The 21,189-nt window shown below is 49.9% G+C and overlaps 1 protein-coding gene across 1 annotated transcript in view; it reads left to right on the top strand.

Annotated features, from left to right (window-relative positions):
- Positions 1 to 202: 202 nt before the first annotated feature.
- The window catches only part of WNT9A (Wnt family member 9A), a 64,101-nt gene continuing 43,114 nt past the window's right edge, over positions 203 to 21,189 (top strand). Inside the window, exon 1 of the mRNA XM_054274081.1 lies at positions 203 to 337. Coding sequence (XP_054130056.1) covers positions 243 to 337 — 95 coding nt within the window. The 5' untranslated portion in view covers positions 203 to 242. The remainder of the gene's footprint in view (positions 338 to 21,189) is intronic.

Here is a 21,189-nt window from a genome sequence, read left to right as displayed (position 1 = left end):
TCCGCTCGCGTTCCCCGCTCTCTCCCCGCCCATCCGCTCCGTGTCCCTCCTCCCGGGGCGTGTCCCCGTGTGGCAGCCCGCCTCTCCCCCGTGTCCCTCCCCCCCCCGGCGGCCCCTCCCCGGCCCGCCCCGCCGCCGCTCGGGCTCTCTCCGCCGGCCGCGCTATAAGAAGCGGGGCGGGCGGCGGGGCCGCAGCGGGCGCGGCGGGGGAACGAGATGAGCAGCGCCGGCGCCGCTGCAAGATGCTGGATGGACACGTCCTGCTGGGATGGCTCTCCTCCTGCGCGCTCCTAGGGCTGCTCGCCTGCGCCCCGCGGCCCTCCGCCGCCTACTTCGGGTAGGTGCCCCCCGCTCCTGCTCTTTAACTTTTGCCCGAGTTTGTGTTTTTTGATGCTCAAGGGGTTTTGCGCTTTGCTGGGGATGCCGCTGTTCTTCTGCGGGCACCCTCCGTCTCTCGGGGGTGCGGGCATCCCCTCCTGGAGTGACAGCCGGGACAGGGGCAGCGACAGCGCTGTGCCCGCGGCTGTCCGGCGTCCCAGCGCTCGGAATCCCCTTGGATTTGCCAGGCGGGACCGGGCGCTCCGGGAGCCGAGGGTCGCAGCCCCTCGGGAGCTGCCGGGCTGAGTCCCGGGGCTGGGGGCGAACGAGCGCTTCGTTCCCCCGTTCCCCGCACTGAGCGGACCTGCAGCGCACCAGTAACCCCGCAGCACGGGACAGCGCGGAGAAAACTCCTTTTCCCCCTCAATTAAAGCATGGGTTTCTACACCACCTGCCGGCAAGGGGGTGCTGCCCGTTGTTTTTTGGGGGATCCGCGGGTGCCGCATCCCCGGCGCTCACCTGTGCGTGGCGCGGGGCGCGGCCGGCAGGGGGCGCTCCCGGCCCGGCGCCCGTCCCGCAGGTGGATCCCGATCCCTTCCCGACCCCCGATCCCGGGGATTTATCCCCATTATCCCGGGGGTTTTATCCCCATCATACCGAGGTTTTATCCCCCCGATCCCGGGGATTTATCCCACTATTTTTATCCCTCTTATTCCGCTGTCCCGGCTCCGTGCGGTGAGTTGGACCAGCCAATTCACCCCGCTCCCGTTCAATGCCCTCCGCAGCCGCGTCAGCTCCGTGCGCGTTTTCCCTCTGTGCTTTTTGGGCTGTCGCTGCCTCTTATCCTTAATTTTAAACAATTTGTCGCAAAATGTTGTCGGTTTGAGAGAGGAGTTTGACGCGAGCACCTGTGTAAGAGGTTTTGTGTAAGTTTACACAACAGTGGGAGTTCTTGCTTATTTTTCTTTTTTCTTTTTTTTTTTTTTTTTCCTTTTTTTGGGGATGTTGTGTTGCGACCACTGGTAGGAGCCCCTGGACCAGCCCTGGAGAATGTTTTAGCAGGCTTGAGGTTTTCCCCCCTTCTTTCCAGTAAAACAAATCCTGGTGTTGAGGCTTGTCCATTGCTTGTGGTCTGGCAAAGTTTTCCAAACAGCGCTACTTACATCTTCTGTTTCCAACTCCACAACCGTTTCACTTCCTGCTGCTGGGGCTGGTTTTCTAAGGAAACAGCCTGTCCTGTGTGTGCAGGTTTTTAGGAAAAGCCCTTTTCTCCCTGGGCAGTGTGCACAGGGCTGTTCCCAGCCCGCTGGCTCATGTGTCTGCCCAGGACCACCGGCACAGTGCAGCTCAGTTGTGCCTTGGGGACTGACGGGCTCTGCAAGGAGCTTGGCTGTAACTCTCCCATTAATCCCTGCAGTGCTGCTATCTGCTCTAGAACAGCAGGTAACTCATTCCAGTTCCTTCTGGGGTTTCTCTTTTGGCTTGGAGAGGTTTTTAGCTGTAGGAGGGACATTCTGAGCCAAGGGCAGGGTCTGCTGTCTGTCCTGACCGCTTTGGGTTTTTCTGTGTCTTGGTACAGCTGCTGTTTCTGGTTTGAGACTCCCTGCCTGGCAGAGAGGAGATGCTGCCAGATGTGCCCCCAGCCAGATGTGCACTCCAGGGCTGCTGTGCTGTGCAGTGGAGTTTGCTTATGCAAAACCTCCTTGTTTCTGGTTAAAGCCCCAGCGAAGGAGCAGCTGACCCCCCCCTCTTTGTTCTTCCAAGAGCAGAGGTTGCACTTGCAGAGCTGCTGGGGCCACTGGGAATAGTCAGTGCTGAGATCTCAGCTCCTGATAATCCACAAGTGTGTGTGGAAGAGCTGAGCCCTCCTTGCTGTGGGTTTCTCTCTGTTGGTAAGGAAAGAAATCCCACCTGGTAAAAGCTGAGTGCTCCTGCAGAACTCCGCAGTTTTCTCTGCAAGTAGAACTGCAGAGAGTTCCTGCAGAACTTCCCAGTTTTCTCTGCAAATGTCCTAGGAAGGCTGGTATTGATCTTTTTTCTTCTGCCACGTGCATGAAGGAGCTGCTCCAGGTGAGGCAGCACATCTGTTCATTCTGACAAATCCTTGCTAACAGCTTGGCTGGATGACCAGGGCTAAAACACACCCTCCAGGCAGGGAAAGGGATGTTTCTTTTGAAGCAAAGCCACTTTTTGGTGGCCTGCTGGCTGCTCTGGGTGCTGGCATCCCTGTGGAGGAGGTGCTGGGGCACGGAGTGAGGCAGTGCTCAGCAGATGTCACACTTTGGCTGCTCCCTTCCTCAGCCTGGAGGGGGACAGAGACAGCTGTGGATGATCCCTTCCCCCCCCCCCCCCAGCCCCAATGTTTTATTTCAGGGAAAGAATTCCACGTCTCCAAATGTTTGGCCTGGTGGGGAATGAGTGCCCAGGGACAGAAACGGGGCATGGTTACAGGGTAATGAGATTGTGTCAGCATGGAGTTATGTCTGAGCCTGTCCCAGGAGGGGATGCTGGGCTGGGGACACCACGGCTGGAGGCTGCTGTGCTTCCCTGGTGTTCTTGGAGGGATGCACAAGTGGCTGAGTAGGATAAACGCCCTCTGGAAGCAGAGTTTGGGGTGCAGGTGGGGCTCTTGCTGCTGTTCTGCTCCATCCTCAAGCTCCCTGACTGGGAGATGTGCTGATGGTCTGTGGAGGAAAAGAGAGATCTTCCCATTTTCCCTTTTTCTGAGGGGAATTCTGGCAGCTGGGTGTTGCTGCCCTCCTCCTGGAGCAGGTGCCAGCAAGACCCAGGGTTCCTGCACCTGCAGTGATGCTGAGCAGAGCTGAGAGCCTGCAGGCACCTGCTCAGGAGGGGTTTGGCTCTGCCCTAACTCTCAGGAAGCAGCTGGAGAGCCTGGCTGCAGGGATCAGGGATGTGGTGATGCTGCAGCTCCTGAACCTTGGCTGATAAGAAACTTTTTGACAGAGAGGAAAAAGCATGTCTGTAAAACTGAGCACAGCCCTGCTGGCTCTTTGTGCACTTAGAGTTGCCCTTGAGGAGGAGGAGGATGATGATGGTGGTGGCTGAATTTTGTGGAATTTTGAATTTTTGGGGGGAGGCATTGCCTGGGGCTCTGTGTCAGCCTGCTGGGATGCACCGGCTGCCCCAGGAGCGAGGCTGCTTTTATGTCCAGCCACGGGCTCTGCAGCTGGGCTGTCTGAGCACTAATTTGCACCATATTCCAGCAGGCTGCTGGGGGGAGTCTGGAGCAGCCCCAGGCTGCCAGGATCCCTGAGAAAGCATTGCATTTCAGTTTTCCTCCCTGCTCTGCTTTCCCGGTGCCTGACACGCTCTGGGTGTGGGTACCTCCCCTCCCTCCCTGCCTTTCCTCTCTCCAGTGTGGCTGGGGGTGGTGGGAATGCCAGAGCAGCATCTGGGAATTGTGTTGGGACTTGCACTTCTGGGCTTTGGAGGTGGCAGGTGACAGGATTAGCCATGCTGTGGTGACAGGGGGGCTGAGGAACTTCAATCCTGCTGTGCCCTGTGCTGGTGGGAAGGGAAACCAACCCGTGGGAGCTTCTGCTTTCCTGATCTGGAGTGACCCAAGCCATAAATCAACTCCTCTATTTTGTGTTCTGATTTAGAGTCAGATTCAGTTTTGATGCACCCCTTTTCTTTAAAAAAAAAAAAAATTATTTTTTTTATTCTTGCTGGAAGGAATATTTTTGCTGCTGGTTGGGATTTTGCTCTGCTTTCCCTCCGGGAGCAGAAGGATCCCAGCAGCTCTGCCCCCTCTGCAAACACTTGTCAAGACAGTAGTAATGTTACAAGTGGCTCATGCTTACATAGTGTTTATATTGACAGATTGCAATGTTCTGCATAAATGTAACTGATCTGTCCCCTGCACGCAGGCAACAGGAACCCTCAAATGCTCACGGGGGGAGAGGGAGGGAGGCAGGGGAAGCATAGCTTGCCCTAATTTACCAACACACCACTCACTGCGGGCTTTGCAGTGTGGGAAGCGCTGTGTATTTTTATTCCCTTTGGCAGGTGCAGGATAGGTGCCCTGCTCTGCTCTGGGATTGAAACCTCGCTGTCCAGGGCGTGATTTTGTTAGGAGGGACTTGGAAAAGAGGAGGATGTTGGACTTGAAGGGGCTGTTCAGGCACCTTCAGGGTTCCTGAGCGGGGCACAAAGTCACCCTGAGTTCCAGTGTCAACTGTAGGATAGAAACTTCACTGTTCAGGATGTGATTTTGTTAAGAGACTTAGAAAAGAGCAAAACGTTGGATTTGCAGGCTGTTCAGGCACTGTGACCATTCTGGGCTGGGTTCCTGAGTGGGGCATGAAGTCACTGCAAGTTCCAGAGTCAGCTGTAGGCTAGAAACCTCATCCTTCAGGGTGTGATTTTGTTAAGAGAGAATTAGAAAAGAGTGGGATGTTGGACTTGAAGGGGTTGTTCAGATATCATGAGTGCTCTGGGGCAGTTCCTGAGTGGGGCATTAAGTCACCCTGAGTTCCAGCGTCAGCTGTAGGATAGAAACCTCGTCCTTCAGGGTGTGATTTTGTTAGAAGAGACTTAGAAAAGAGCAGAAGGTTGGACTTGAAGGGGCTGTTCAGGGTGTATTTTTGTTAGGAGAGACTTAGAAAAGAGGAGGATGTTGGACTTGGAGAGGGTGTTCATGTGCTGTGAATGTTCTGGGTGGGTTCCTGAGCGGGGCATGAAGTCACCGTGTGTTCCAGCATCAGCTGTAGGATAGGAACCTTGTCCTTAAGGGTGTGATTTTGTTAAGAGATAATTAGAAAACAGCAGGATATTGGATTTGAAGGGGCTGTTCAGAGTATGATTTTGTTAGGAAAGGCTTGGAAAAGAGCAAAACATTGGACTTGAAAGGGCTGTTCAGGCACCGTAAAGCGCTCTGGGGTGGGTTCCTGAGTGGGATGTGAAGTCACCTCAAGTTCCAGTGTGAGCTCTAGGATAGAAACCTCATCCTTCAGGGTGTGATTTTGTTAAGAGAGTCTTGGAAAAGAGCAGGATGTTGGATTTGAAGGGGCAGTTCAGGCACCACTCAGGGTTCCTGAGCGGGGCATGAAGTCACCACGGCTGTCATCTGGAGTGTCCCCTCCAGGAGAAGCAATCCCACGGGCTCTGCCAGCTGGAGTGTCCCCTCCAGGTGAAGCCATCCCACAGGCTCTCTGCCCGTTTTTCCCAGCCCGTGGGCCGCTCTGGGCAATGGCAGAGCCCGTGTGTGTGTGGCTGTCACTGGAGGGTGGTGTGGGGCCACGTGCAGGCCGCTCCAGGCCGCAGTGGCTCCGCCGGGCTCTGGCGTGTGTGAGATGGAGCAGCTGCTTCCCAGCACGACCCAAAAAAACAAAACCTGGCCTAGGCTGGCGAGGCAGGAATGCAGCAGGCAGGCAAACACAGCTGGAGTGCCCGGAAAGGCCGGCTCGGCCATCCCGCCCTGAGCCGCGCGTTCCGCCGCTCCCACATGGCTCTGCGGGGTTCAGCTGCTGCATTTGGGGTTTTCCTTGGAAAAATGGAAGGGTTTGTCTGGTTTGGGTGGGTGGGTTTGTTTTTTTTCCCCCCCTTCCTGTGCTTTTTTGGAGCTGGGTGGGTTGTCACTGCTGTGAGTCCTGCCTGGCTTGCCTCCCAAAGTTGGCCTCTCTGGGTCAACTCAAAGCAGTGTTTAACCTCCATTCCTCTGGAGAGAGAACCCTGTGCCCAGAAGCAGCATTTGCTTTGGAGGTGCCTGGAAGTGGAACTGGATTTGATGAAGTGCCACAAGTGTGGTGGCAAAGCCAGGAATATTTTGAAAAATAACCGTGCCAGACATGCATCTTCATCCTTGGGGAGCAGGATTTGTCCCAGATCGGGCCGGGAAGTGCCTGGAAGCTCTTCCTGGATGGAGCAGCGTTAACTTAGATAAGAATTAGTAATTTTTTGGCTTAAGTAGTGGATTGATCACATTGCTTGACATTTTGGAACCACCACCTTGTGCCTCAGTTTCCTTTCCTTGGAGCTGTTCCTCTCTGAACTCAGGTTAATGATGAGCACTGCTGCAGCCTCCATGTCCAAATATTGCATTTTTCTTTTTCCCAGTGCTGTAAATGACACCTTGGAGGGGGAAGATGGGTTGTTAGGAGACTATTGAGTGGATACTTGGCAGAGCAGAAGGCTGGTGACTTCCTTTTAGCCTGACTGGTGATGCAGAACCAGAGACCAGGAATCCACAGGACTCTGGTCTCCTGCTGAAAGGCCTGGTCAATGATTAACTTCATTTCTGGAAGCTGCTGACAACAATAAAAGGGAGTCCAGCCCCACAACCCCAACACAAAGAGCCCCAGAGTGTTTAATAATTAAAGGCCTTGTGCTTTATCGGGGTAATGAGAATGGCCTGAAGGCTTATTTGGTGGCAGGTAATTGAATTAGGCTGTGGGATTGGGAAGGGGGAGCAGGTGAAGTGGAAAGTCTGGAAGACTGCATGGAGAAGCCTCTGTGATGCAGCTTAGTCAGAATCTTTCTGATCAGAGCAAGTTTTGTCAGTTTTTGCTGCTTTCTTCATATTTCTGTTGGATTAATTCATTGTGCTGGCAGACTTGGTGTAGTTTCCTCTTGGAGGATCATGGAATGATTTGGGTTAGAAAAGATTTTCTAGTTTCACCTTCTGCCATGGGCAGGGACACTTTCCACTATCCCAGGGTGCTCCAAGCCCTGTCCAACCTGGCCTTAGACACTTCCAGGGATGCAGGGGCAGCCACAGCTTCTCTGGGCACCTGTGCCAGGGTCTGCCCACCCTCCCAGGGAAGCATTTCCTCCTAACACCTCACCTAAACCTGTTTTCTTTCACTTTAAAACATGCCCACTCATCCCATCACTACCTGTGTAAAAAGCTCTCCCCAGCTCTCTTGTGGATATTCCTGGCCCAGGGATGCTCCACTCCATTCTCTTCATTTAAGGACGTGCTAACAGTGTTGTTATTTCTAATAAATGTTGGTATTTAAACATTCTTTAAGGTTTTTTTAGTGGAAAATCTGAGTCAGAAGAAACTGTGGAGGTTCAGCTGTTGTGGGGGTGGCTGGCCAGCCAGAGGAGGTGCTGGACCAGTGGCCATCACTGATGTTCCCACAGTGTGAGGCATTCGTGGTCCAGAGCTGCACAGGGGTGGTGGCATGGAAATGTTGGCTCAGGAGAGCTCAACACTGGGTTTGCCTTCCCTGTCTCCTGTTTCATCTCTGTGCCTTGACACCTTCTAAGAGGGACTTAGGTTTTGCAGATGTTAAATCAGAATATCCCCACTGTGGGGACTACCAGAGGTGGGAGGACTTCTGATGCCAGAAGCTCCATGTAGATCCCCTCTGCTCCAGTTCCATGGAAGAATAAATTAATGTGGCCCCTTCAGGGCTTGGGTTCTGTGGCCACCTGAGCTCTGTGGAAGAGGAAGGGGTCAAAGCTTCCCCTGATGATTGAGGAGAGGACTTGATGCATTCAAATTGTCTTGATGTGCTCTCTCTCAATTTCTGTCCCTGTGCTTCTTTGAGACCCCTCTGGGGAGGGATGGTGCCGAGTTCACACTGAAACCTTCTGTTAAACACAAACTTCCCAAGTTCCCAACTCCCAGGGCTTTGTTGGAGCAATCCAAGAACTCTCCTGGACCTGTTTTTCCAACCTGAAACCTTCTGAGCCTCTGGCTTCCCTTCACACTGGAGCTGCCCCTTCTCCCTGCAGCCAGAACAGCTCTCTGGTGGCTTGTGCTGAGTTCCTACACTTGGTTCCTTGACCTGAGGAGCCCTGGAGCACAGGGCTTGGTGGTTGCACTCCTAAATGGTCATGGGGGGCCACTGCTCCTCCTGCACATTGTGGCTGCAGGTTCCCGACCAACATCAGCCAGCTAGGATTTGCTTTCCTGGCTTTTTCCATAGCACAGGTCAAGTTGAGAGGACCCAGAACTTATTAGGATTATTATTATGGAAAGGGTTAACCCTTTAGAAGCTTTTTTTTTTTTGACGTCAAGATGCAAATTTTTTTTTTCCTCTTCTCCTGTTTGTGACTGTGCTTTATAAGGTTCCTTCAGCTGCTGGCTGTAAGTGCTAATGAGCCTTATCTCTGCAGATACTGTCATAAAACACACTTATGAAGTTTATCAGCTCAGCAAGCTTTACATTTTATTGTAATGCGTGTTTGCACTTCCCCAAGTGGAACAGGGAGTATTTTGATTCCGTGGATAAACACAGCACTTACAGGATTTGCTGGAGCTGATAGAAGAATATATCCTGATTTTTTTATTTTTTTTTTCTTTCTTCCCTCAGCTCTTACCAGGAACTCTTGTTTCAAATGAATCCAGCAGCTCCTGATTGTGTTTTGTAGCATTCCAGTCTGTTATTATAAACCATTCTCTAAGGTGTGGGGAGCATTTTGTTAATTCAGTTGCTGAAGGATCATGGGGGAAGGGGAAATGACAGCTTAAAAAAACCCTAAACTCTTTTTTGGGGAAAAACACAGAGGAAACCTCTTTTCTCTCGATCACCACAGAAAATGCAGACTCAACAGTGTCTGACAGAAATGCTGAGTCTGGGATACAGCGTGGAACACCCAATTCCTGTTGATTCCCAACAGGCTGGATGGGAGTTGGCAGGAATTTCATGAGCAGATCCATTTGGCCTAGCTGATTAAAACAGCATTAATTGCTCATGGAGTTTGGGGCAAGCTTGCTCTGGTTTCTGCATTTGCCATGTGCTGGATGGAGGAATTTGGATGGAGCAATTTCCCAATTGGAGCAAAACTTTCCTTTCTTGGAAAAACTTCTTGGGGTCTTCCAGAGTGGAGCAGCAAAAGTGGCCATGGAGCAGAGCAGGAGGTGGCTTTTGTGGTGTGGAGCAGCAGATTTCCCCTAGATGTGAACAAACCACTGAGAGACCCATGAGGACATCTGGGCTTGGCTGAAAACCCTCTCTGCTAATTTTATTTGTGGGGTGCCCCATGGCAGGAAAGAATGGAGAATGTGGCTCCATGTTCTCAGAAGGCTAATTTATTGTTTTATGATACTATATTATATTAAAGAATGCTATACTAAACTATACTAAAGGATACAGACAGAATGCTAAAAGGATAACAATGAAAACTCCTGACTCTTTCCAGAGTCCTGGCACAGCTTGGCCCTGATTGGCCAAAGAGTGAAAACAACTCACAGCAGAATCCAATGAAACAATCACCTGTGGGTAAACAATCTCCAAACACATTCCACATGAGCACAACACAGGAGAAACAAGTCAGATAACTATTGTTTTCCTTTTCTCTGAGGCTTCTCAGCTTCCCAGGAGAAAAACCCTGGGAAAAGGGATTTTTCCAGAAGATGTGAATGTGCCACACCTGCAGGCTGGCTGAGGCAGGAATGGGCAGAAGTTTAACCAGAACCTTGGTGTGCTGTTGAAATCTCTGAATTTCTCTGGAGCAGCCTCCCAGCACAAAGAGGGTCAAGCCACTGCTGTTTTCAAGGCCATATCCTTTTGGAAGAGGTCAATTGATGAGGAAAAGAAATAATATAAAAAATTAACAGCTTATTTTGAAGGACCCAGAGAGGTATGCTGGGTGTGACCCCTGGGAGGGGACACAAGTGGCAAAATTATTTGTTCTGATTCAGAGCCCACAGCTTCACACTGGGATTTCTGCTTCTGGATCTTCAGCACCTCTTAACTCTGACCTCAGAGCTCCTTCCAGCGCTTAAAGGGGCTCCAGGAGAGCTGGAGAGGGACTTGGACAAGGGATGGAGGGACAGGACAAGGGGAAATGGCTTCACACTGCCAGAGAGCAGGAAAAATGGAATGTTGGGAAGGAATTCCTGCCTGTGAGAGTGGGGAGCCCTGGCACAGGGTGCCCAGAGCAGCTGTGGCTGCCGCTGGATCCCTGGCAGTGCCCAAGGCCAGGCTGGATGGGCTTGGAGCACCCTGGGACAGGGGAAGGTGTCCCATGGCAGGTTCTTCTCATGACTTGCTGGGATTTTTGTAGCCTTCCCTCACCTGATCCTAAAAGGAACAGCACAGAGGGATTGCTGTGCCCTGCTCCTCATGGCTTTCCTGCAGCTAATTCCCAGTGCAGACCTCACTGGGAACCCCTGTTGTCAACCCCTGCTGAGCTGGGGGTATTGTTTCTTTACTATTCTACTATAAATATTAAGATAAATATATAATTACCATAAATATTAATATTGTACAATTATATAATTACTACAGATATTGATATAATTATGTAATTAAATATAATTATCACTATAATAAATATAATGTAAATATAATAATATAAACCTGATACATAAGAATAAATAACATATTTATATTATATATATTACATTATATTATATATTATATTATGAATATTATATATAAAATATATATATTATAGAATATGTATATTATATATGTAATATATATAATATATTTTTAATATTATATATAATATATTACATGTAATAATATATAATATAATCTATATTACATGTAATATATAATATATAGCAATATGTATTATTATATATTAATATATAATAATGAATAATAATAAAATACTATAGTATATAGTATAAACATAATAAAGAAGTATAAATAAGTATAAAATAATTTAGTATTTATTATTGTATATCTGATTATATATAAAACAATACAGAATATAACTAATATAATTAAATTAATATAATTTCTCATTTTCTTTTTGGATTAATGATTTTTTTTTTTAAGATTTATGACCTGATGTTTGGTATTCCAGCAAAACAAAGCCAGGCAGCCCTGGTGGTGTAACTGCACATTTTGTAGAGATGGCTGCTGAAGCTTTTGGGTAGTGGGGAATGGTGGCTGAGGGCTCATCAGCCAAGGCTTTGAAAATTACCCAGATAATCAAAGAAAATGTGTTTGCACTTGAGTTAACATGGAAAGGCTGCTGGATTTTGGTGTTTCTCAGCTTTTTTACACCCTGGATTGGGAAGCTGGGAGCCGGCTCAGTGCTGGACTTGGGATGAGCGTCCACCTTGGACTGGATCCACTGGTGTTGGCTGCAGAGCCTCTCCCAGGGCAATCCATGGCTTCAGGGGACCGTTCCCAGCTCAGGAACATGGAGATCAGCTGCTCTCCTCTGACAGGAAACCCAATCCTGCAGCCCAAACCCCTCAGGGGACAGCTCACCAGAGCTGATACTTGGTTTAAAAGAACTGACTTGTTTGGCTTAATCTTGACAAAATTCTTTTCTAGCACTAATCCTCTCCCAGTGTAAGGTGAGATCTTGAAATACCTGGCAAACTTGGAGCTCAGCGCTCTCTCTCTGCATCTCTGGGCCTCTCTGCAATCAAAGGTGAGGGGGGCAGGGGAATTTTCAGCATTTTCAGCCCCTGCCAAAGATCAATCTCCTGCTGGGAGCAAGCAGGGAGCTCTTTCCCAGTCTGTGGTTAACAAGTTGATCTGAGAGGCCAGAGGTGAAGCAGCCACTTGAGCTGAATTACAGGGTCTGACCAAAGATCCAACACTTCCTCTGGCTCGTTAGCACAGCTGTGCTGCGTCCCTGGGGACTCTTTCTATCTCCTGGCTTGTCCCTTGTTGACTCTGGAAATCCAGAGGCTTAGCATGAGTTTGGAGAGAGAGAGGGCTGGAGCTGAAGAGCTGCCCTTGGGAGGGTGTGAGGGAGGCTTTGAGCAGTCCCTGTGGTCAGTGTTACGAGCTGTAATGTCCAAACTGGTTTGTGGAGCTGAGGAAAATGTGTTTTCAGGCAGATCTGCCTCTCTGCAAGGTGCAGGGTGGGCACTGGGCTAAAAGGGATGGTGCTTGCAGGGTGGTGGGACCAGGAATAATCCTGGATCAGCTGATCTTGCGGAGCGATCCCCAATGATGAAGAAACAAATCTGATGTTATGGAGATGCCATAGGAGTAACTGCAGTGGGATTTTGTGTTCCCAGAGCACAGCCTGGGTTCAGCAGGGCTGTCCTAGGGCAGGAGAAGGGCATTCTCCCTCAGCCCTGCATCCCTGGGGCTGCTCCAGGCTCATGGAAAATCTGAGAGCTCTGCTGGGAGGGGGCAGCTGAGCTGACAGCCTGGCCTGGGCTGACTCACAGCCACACAAACGCCTCAGTTTGGGGCTGGCCCTGTGACACCACGGCTCTGGGGCTGTTTCTGCCTGGATGTGCCCCCTCACAGACTCATGGTGAGCAGTGGGAGGTGACTCTCAGAGCCTGCAGAGAGCCAGGGCTGAGCTGAGCTGCTCCCAGGGATGCTCAGTGCTGCTGCTGGCCACATCAGTGGCTTTGCCCAGACAGCTGCTCCTCCCTGCCTGTGTGGGGCTGTTTAGTCTGCTCCCAGGGCTCTCCTGTCAAGTGCTTTGGGTTGAAGTCTCTCTGGAGTTGCTGTCTGACCTGTCTGGATGTTCAGTTTTACCCCACTGTGGGTGAAGGGAGCAGAGATTGCTCAGGGTGTGCGTGGCTTTGGGTGCTTCAGTGTCACATCCACATTTTCTGAGAAATTCCTCTGCCCAGGGTTGTTCTCCTGGGAAGCTCAGAAGCCTCAGAGAAAAAGGAAAACAATTCTTATCTCATTTGCTTCTCCTGTGTTGTGCTCACATGTGGAATGTGTTTGGAGATTGTTTACCCACAGGTGATTGTTTCATTGGATTTCTGGTGTGAATGTTTTAATTTTTTGGCCAATCAGGGCCAAGCTGTGTCAGGACTCTGGAAAGAGTCAGGAGTTTTCATTATTATCTTTTTATTCTTCTGTAAGTATCCTTTCTGTATTCTTTAGTATAGTTTAGTATAGCTTTCTTTAATATAATATAGCATCATAAAATAAACAATTATCCTTCTCAGAACATGGAGTCAGATCCATCGTTCCTTCCTGCCACAGGGCACCCCACAAATACAATACCTTCAGCTGTGGCACAGGGCTGTTCTCACAGGGAGCAGCTCTGAGCTGAGTCAGGGATTTGGTGCACATCCTTTAAAGCCCCAAAAGGCTGTTGGGCTATGGATTTTATTTAAAGATGCCTTCAATATGTGCCTGACAAAGCAGAGCCCTCTGGGTGGAGTTTCTCCTGTTGCAGCAATAGAGGGGACCCCAAGGCAAATTTGTGGGGGGATCCAAAGACAAATTTGTAGAAATCTTCCTGCTGAATTGGTGAGGTCTGAAGTGTTTTAAAGCAGTAAACACCAAGCTCCAGCCCTCCAGGTCTGGCTGCAGAACGAGCTGAGTGGTGCAGGCTTCATTTTGGGGGTGCAGCGTTGCACCTGCTCTCCTTTCCCAGAGCCTGGCTGGGAGGTGCGTGGCTGCATTTCCAGGGCAGCTGCTGCCCTTGCTTCAAGCAGCAGCCACACGTTGCTCCTGCTCCTGTCAGCTGCCCGAGCTCCTCTGTTTGTGTGTCTGAAACTTGAAGGCTGGGGAGAAGGAGGAAACCTGACCAGTGCAATGGAAACCTTCAATTCCCCGCGGTCCCAGGAGGAGCAGAGCAGCTCCAGGCTGGAGCTAGCAATGAACTCCGTTTGTACGCTGCCTCGCCTCTCCAGGAGGAGCAGCAGCCAGGAAAAATATCAACAGTTCCATTAAAAAGTCTGCTGCTTTTCTCGAGTAGTGGAATAAACATACCTGGAGGTAAAGCAGCCCGAACCGCACAGGAAACATTAACGGCAGCGAACACACGCAGCCTCTCCCTGTGGATGTCCCCGAGAAAAAACACTGCATCCATGACGATGGGGACATCAAACAGCAGCTGGGGGGATTATTCTTAGCTGGGGAAGCAGTGGCTTGCGTGAAACAGGGGCTCTGTGGTTTCCTAGAAAGGCAAAACCTGGGCTGAGCCTGCCCTGTGCTGCTGCTGGCTCTGGGGAAGGGGAACCTGGGGTAAAAATGGAGGCAGGATGTGGTTTGGGGTGGTTGGTAGCCCTTTGTTTGGTTTTATTGCCCTTCTTAGCTTTCTGATTGCTGTTTCTGTGGGAATTGTGTGGGGCTGGCCCGCTTTTGCTCTAAGCAGTGGAGAAACTGGGATGAAAAGCAGTGGGAAGTGGGAGCTTGCAGAAGAGCAGGGTGGGTGTGGTAGTGCTATAAAGGGGGGATCCAATCACCCCCAGCCATCAGTGCAGGATAGATTTCGCCCCCTCCCACCTGCTGAACCCCATATCCATCCTCTGACCCCTTTGGGGCAGGGGGACTGGAGGGAGAGCTGTATTTGATATTTTAGTGAGGGATGATAGCCCTTTGTTTGGTTTTATTGCCCTTCTTAGCTTCCTGATTGCTGTTTCTGTGGGAATTGTGTGGGGCTGACCTGCTTTTGCTCTAAGCAGTGGAGAAGCTGGGATGAAAATGAGGGGGCAAACACCCTGGGAGCCTGCAGAAGAGTGGGGTGGGTGAGGTAGCACTAAATGGGGGATCCAGTCACCCCCAGCCATCAGTATGGGGTGGAGTTCACCCCTTCCCACCTGCACAGACCCCATATCCATCCTCTGATCCCTTTGGGGCAGGGGGAATGGAGGGAGAGCTGTGTTTGGTATTTCAGTGAGGGGATGTGAGCATGGCTCAAGTGGGAGATGCTGCCCATAAAACCCAACTTCCCCTTGGCCATGCCCAGCAAATATGGTCTGCCCAGAAAATCCACGTGGAAAATGCCTTTGGTAGCAACCAGGTGGCACCTGTCAGGCACCAGGAGACATTTCTATTAGTGCTCTCATTGGAGTGGTTTGGATCCCTCCCAGGCCTGAGCTGTCCTCCCTGGGGCAGATTGATGGGATTATTGCATGCTAGAGACAGTCCCTGTGCTCCCAGGCCTCATCTGCACAGCCACTTAGCACAACTAATCTGAAGTGACTTTTAAAGTGGATTAGTTCAATTACTCTTAACTAGCTCTGATGGAAACACTCTCCTTGGGGATTAAAGGTCCTTAATTCACTTTAACAGACTCGATTTCAATGCAAAGCAGGCTGAACTGAATTAAGGGCACTTCAGAGCCTTGTTTGGAGGAGGCACTCCAGAACTGATGTGGTTTCACCGCCCCACTTTGCATTCCTGGGCTCCATTCGTTCCAGTTGAGCGTTGCTGGAGTGTCCCCTTACTGGTGACTAATGCAGGCAGCCTCTCACACTGAGAGCTGCAAACTTCACCTCAGCTCATGTGTGAACCAGCTCCTCCTGCATCCGCTGAGCCACTGCTGAAAATTGGTGTTTTACAGGTGTTTACTCTCCTTAATTTTTTGAACTTTTGTTTTCAAATATTTTTTAATTTTTTTCCCCCTTTAACTCTTCAACCCAGGCTCTTTTTGCTTTTTCACTCAAAAATGCAGGGCAGTGAGTCACACATCAGCTTTTCCCTGCTGTTCTGAATCTCTGGGTGAACTGGGAATATTTGACCAACAGCACACTCCTCCTTTAGCTGGGGAGTTTCCCTCCAGTTGAGGGTGAGCTGTGGTTGTGAAAGACTTTTTGGCCTCAGTTTTCCTGAAGTTTTTGTGAAAAACAGTCTCACTCCATGTGGTGCCCTGGATAATTCTTGCTTTGGAGGGAGCTGGGTGGGACAGGGCTTTTCCTCTGCATTTGGAGTGTTGGCTGATGTGGGTGTGGAGGAGAAGAGGGGAATCCTGCCAGTGCCAGGGAAGATCCCTGAGGGGAAAATATCATGACTTTTTATTTCCTTCATGCTGATCCTAAATGTTTTGACTGTGAAGGGGAGAAGATATAGCACTGACCCTTCTGCAGATGGGGCTCTCCACCCTTTGTCCTCATCCCACACCCCATTCTCTGACCTAATACCATCCTGACCCCTGTCAGATCCCTGCTTTGCATCCAAATTTAATCCCTGAGGAGCAACTTTGAGCAGATTGTGGAGGGAATGGCTGCTGGGCACGGCTTTGCCACCTTTCCTGCCCAAGGGAAGGAAGGGTTAAACGCAGTGACTGCAGTGAGTGCCAGCATTGCTCTGGGTAAGGCTCCTCCAGCGTGCCAGAGCAAGGTTTATTTTACTAATAGCCCTGTGTAACTTCACCCTCCCCTCCTGCTCAGGATATTTCAGCTCCTCTCCTTGGTTCAGCATCCCTTCAGAGCTGGGGGAGCACTTTGGGTGGCCACAGCAGCAGCTGGCAGCCCTGTAGGGATTTTTTGGGGGGGGGTTGGTGAACAAACCCTGAGTTTCATCAGGTTGGGCTGTTCATGGCTCTGATGAAGGGTCCCTGCAGGCTGTGGAGAAGGGAACAGACACTGCACACAGGCAGGACATGGATGCTGCTGCTGCTGCCCTGATGTGCTGGGGCTGTGAGACCTCTCTGTGCTGCAGCTCAGAAGTCCCTCAAAGGCCCCTCTGTGCTGCCCTGCAGAGGCTGTGTCTCGCTTACAGCTCTGCCTGAGCCCTAAACTGATTTAATCCCATTTTCTTGCCACCAAGGAGCTCCTCCTTCCCTCTCCACAGCAGCTGAAGGACATCACCAAGCTGCTCCTCAGGCCCTGGTGGCCTTCAGGCTTGGCTGGAGCTTGGCACAAACAGTGACAATGTGGCTGCTGTGGTTCTGCTCCAAGCCTGGTTTCTCTGGTGAAGTTTTCTGGAGCGGTGATGGAAATCAAGGCCAGATCTGGGGAGTTTATTCTTTATTCTTTATTCTGGAATGGGTTGAGTTGGGTTGGCAGGAGCTTTAAAGATCATCTTGTTCCACCCCCTGCCATGGGCAGGGACACCTTCCACTGTCCCAGGGTGCCAAGTCCTGTCCAGCCTGGCCTTGGACACTTCCAGGGATCCAGGGGCAGCCACAGCTCCTCTGGGCACCCTGTGCCAGGGCCTGCCCATCCTCACAGGGAACAATTTCTTTCTAATATCTAATCTAAGTCTGTTCTTGCTCAAAGAGTACCCACAAAAATAAATACTTTTTTAAATTTAAATTTTTAGTTATATGACATTGTTTTTAATTATCTGGGCCGAGAGCTCTTTCTCCCTAGGTTTTGGTGGCAGTGCCTGGTGAGTTTAGCACCATGAGGTGCTGGTGTTTTCTTCTTTAAAACACAAGTCCATTAACTTCATCTTTAGCATCTCTTAAGGCTTTTGGGGACTTTTTGCTCTGGGAAATACTGAAAGACTACTGAGAACACATCAACTTTATCTAGGTGTCCAACTGAGAAACTCCTGAGAAGACACCGAGGTGTTGCTGAGAACTCTTTCACCTCAGGACATATTTTTATTTGGGAATGATGCTGGTTTTAAACCTCAGGATCTATGAAGAGGTGCATTAATACATCAAAACCTTCTTCTCTCTTGGGGATAGCTGGGAGTGTCCCCATCCCTGGGAGTGTCCAAGGCCAGGCTGGACAGGGCTTGGAGCAACCTAGGATGGTGGAAGGCGTCCCTGTCATGGCAGGGGGTGGCACTGGATGGTCTTGAAGGTGTTTTCCAACCCAAACCATTCCATGGTTCTCTGTCTGTTCTAGAGTAGCTTTTTGAAGGCCTCTTTGAGGTCAGGCTCACGAAGTTTGAGTTTGTGACCATCAGCCAGAGGGGGAATCCAACAAGCTGCCTTCAAGATGAGAGTGCTCACATCCAAAAGCAGCCCAGTGTCATTTTCCATCCCTTGTGGGGGGATTGTAGAGCTCCAGAGCTGCTCTTCTAAGCAGTCAGGAGTGCTGGAACCATAAATGCAAGACCTGCTTGTCCTGGGAGGTTTTCATTTTAGACCCAAATTAAATTATTTCACTTCAGTGCCACTTCTTGCATCGTGTGTTACTGTGGCTATTGGGTGTGGGGGATAAAGGATCTGCTGGAGTGGCCCTAGAAATGAGCTTTCAGTAGGTAGAAGATACCTGGCAACACCTAAACTGGATTTTTCCTCCTGTAAACTTTCAATCTGAGGGATGTTGACCTGTGGCATTCATGGGATTGGTGAAGTTTTCTGTATTTTCTGTGGAAGTTGCCCCCTTTTTTTTACTCCTGCAGCTTTTCCACAGGGATGGAAACTCTGAGGAGATCCTCAACTTCCATCTACAAAAATGAACTAATCAGCGTCAAAATTGGGAGTCATGGATTGAGTGAGATGTTGGTGTATGGATTTTATGGCTTTTTGTGGTTTTGTGTTGGGAAGAACAAATCTAGGAAGAGCCTAAGAACTTCATGAGTTCTTGCTGCGATCAACTGGTGGTTGGGTGGAGGAGCTGAACAGATTTAAGTCTGGAGTAGAATCATAGCCAAGTCCTGTCCCTTTGAGGATCCAAAGGGAAAATTCCTTTGCCCACCAAACTCTTGTCCAGTTAGGCCAACATCTTCTCCAGTAGTTCCTGAGAGAAAGATGATGTTCTCAAAATCACTGAAAACTCTTAAAAATCACTCAAAATCTCTGCTGTGGGATTTATATACATCCTGCTTAATGGGTTCACACTGGAACACTTCTTGATCTCTTGCTGCCCTGTTTTCAGCAGCCTCTGGACAACCTGAGAGCTGTTGCATTTAGGTGCCAGGATAATTTGGTAAGGATTTGTCCTTTTTAATGGTTTCTTTCCCACCTCACTCTTTAAAGCTGCTCTAATTCCATGTTGCCCTAATTGTGATATGCAAACTTTAAAAGGAAAATCGCAGCCAATGTATTTTAAGATCCTTTTGGGCAAGCAGCCCCCTACTTAACGTGATAAATTTGGACAGCTTTTCTCACTAAGGAAAATAAAAAGCTTTCCAAATCAAGAAAATTATGTAAGCAAATCCGATGAGTGTGCTCTAAAATTAAACCTGCCTCACAAGGTTTGGGACCTTTAGTGTGGAACTAATGTTGGGGTTTTTTGGGGACTTTTTGGTTGGGGTTTTTTTTTTTTTTTTTTTTTTTTTGGAAGCTGTAAAACCTTGCTGGGGAATGTCCAGTAGTTTCTCTCTGATTCACCCATCCACTTATTATGACCAAATGTGGAAGAACATAGAATTATCAGGGACCATCCTTGCCCAGGACCTGCTTCCCATCATCCTAAATGAGCCACAGGAGGTATTGGGCCAGGAATATTTTGGAAGCAGTGGTTGCCAGACTTGTCCTGTTCCTTCATGGATCTCCTGCCATGCAGCATCCAAGCATGACTCTGTAGAATTCCAGGATGGTTTGGGTAGGAAGGGACCTCAAAGCCCATCTCATTCCAACCCCCTGCCATGGACAGAGAGCCTTCCACTGTCCCAGGTTGCTCCAAGCGCTGTCCAGCCTGGCCTTGGACACTTCCAGCATGGGGAATCCACAACCTCTCTAGGAACCGCAGTGTGCTGGAACCAAGTTGTGCTGTTTCCTCACCTGTGACCCAAATTGTCTTCCTAAACCTGGAGTTGGCAAACTGCTATGGACTCTCTACAAATGATAATTATTCCAGGATGAAGATGGGATAGAAAGGTCTTTACTGGTCACTTTTCCATAAATCCCTGTCTCCTCATTCCATGTGCATTGGGGAAGTCTCTTTTCTTGCTGATGTCTTCATCCTCCCTCCCACGGTATCACCTAAACTCTCCTCCACTTTGTCCAAGGTGTGTTTTTCTGTGGCCAAAGTTGCTTTGGGGACCTTCATTCCCTTGCTGCAAACTTGGGAGAGCTCAGAATTATTCTCCAGGGACAGCAGTCAGCAGCTTCCTCCTGAGGGAATTGGAGGTGCAGGCACTGATCTCCTCTCTGTAGTTCATGCCTTGTGAAGGCTGACCTAGAACAGAGACTGGACAGAGCTAAAGAATAAAGCAGGGATTTATTCAAAGGATCTCCTCCATGGATGCACCTTGGGCAGCACCAGAGCCCAGCCAGGGCTGCACCCAAGATGAACCAAAATGGCCCCAAAATGCACGAGCGCTCCCGGGGTCTCTCCCTGGGATCAGTTCTGCTCCATTTGCACCTTGCAGTTCATTGTCCCGTTCCAGCTTTAGCCCAGGCAGTCCCACCCTGCTTGTTTTTCTCTCTCCAGCCCACGGTGTTTGTGCTCTGGGGCTGAGATTTGGATCATTTGTCCTTGGTGCCCAGCTGGAGCAGGAATTGTTTTGTCTCCCTGCTCTGTGCACAGAGCTCACCATGCCCTGATATGAAGCTCAGACCCACACACTAAAGCAGCACAGAATCTGAAAAACATAAAAGCTGAAACCTGAGGCATTGTAGTGACCAGAGACAGGATCCAGAAGAACAGCAGGAAGCTGTTGAGGGGTTCAGGTTGGATAACTTCTTCCCCCAGAGGATGGTTGGGCACAGCCCTGAGGCTGCCAGAACTCTAGGAGTGTTTGGACAATGCTCTCAGGGACAGGCTGGCATTTTTGGGGTGTCTTTGCATGGGTGAAGATGGACTTGATGATCCCTGTGGGTCCCTTCCCACTCAGGATATTCTGTGATTTGAGTGTCTTCATGAGGTTTCTCTGTTGGGACTCTGGTGCCAAATGCCCTTACAGGTTGGAATGGGAGGGAGACCCTCAGCTCTGCACACAGTTGGTTTCTCCAGGCTGAGCAGGAGTTAATTGACCTTAATATTTGTTCTGAGTCCTCTTTGGGCTGTTGATAGCTTGGTGTGACCTTTAGGGGTTCACAGCACCTTTCCTGGCCAAAGCCAGATACGAACATCTGTAAAACTTTAGCATTTCACCCTACATAGTCTCACACCGTGCTCTTTGCTTGTTGGCCCCAACAGCTGTGTCAGCTCAGCCTCCCAAGGTGTTTCCATGTGGGGAAAATCTCCCCTGATCCTGTTTTACTCCTTTATCTGCAGCCTGGGGACAGGTTTCCAGCAAACACTCGGAGCAGTTGTGAGCGTTGCTATCCCTCCCCTCTCTCGTTCTTGGCCCTTGGTCCTCCCGAGCTCGTGCAGCCAGGAGACACTGAAATCCCAACTGTGCAGGACACAGCACGGATAAACATCTTAATCTCACGGATCCTTCAATCTAAATGTTTTCTGGGGCCCTCCTTCAGGCAGGATTAGCT

Source organism: Melozone crissalis, unplaced genomic scaffold, assembly GCF_028551555.1.
Source record: "Melozone crissalis strain CALT ecotype California unplaced genomic scaffold, PUWL_Pcris_2 ptg000016l_1, whole genome shotgun sequence".
NCBI lineage: Eukaryota > Metazoa > Chordata > Aves > Passeriformes > Passerellidae > Melozone > Melozone crissalis.
Note: the sequence above shows the minus strand (reverse complement) of the source record. Positions and strands in the feature narration are given on the sequence as shown.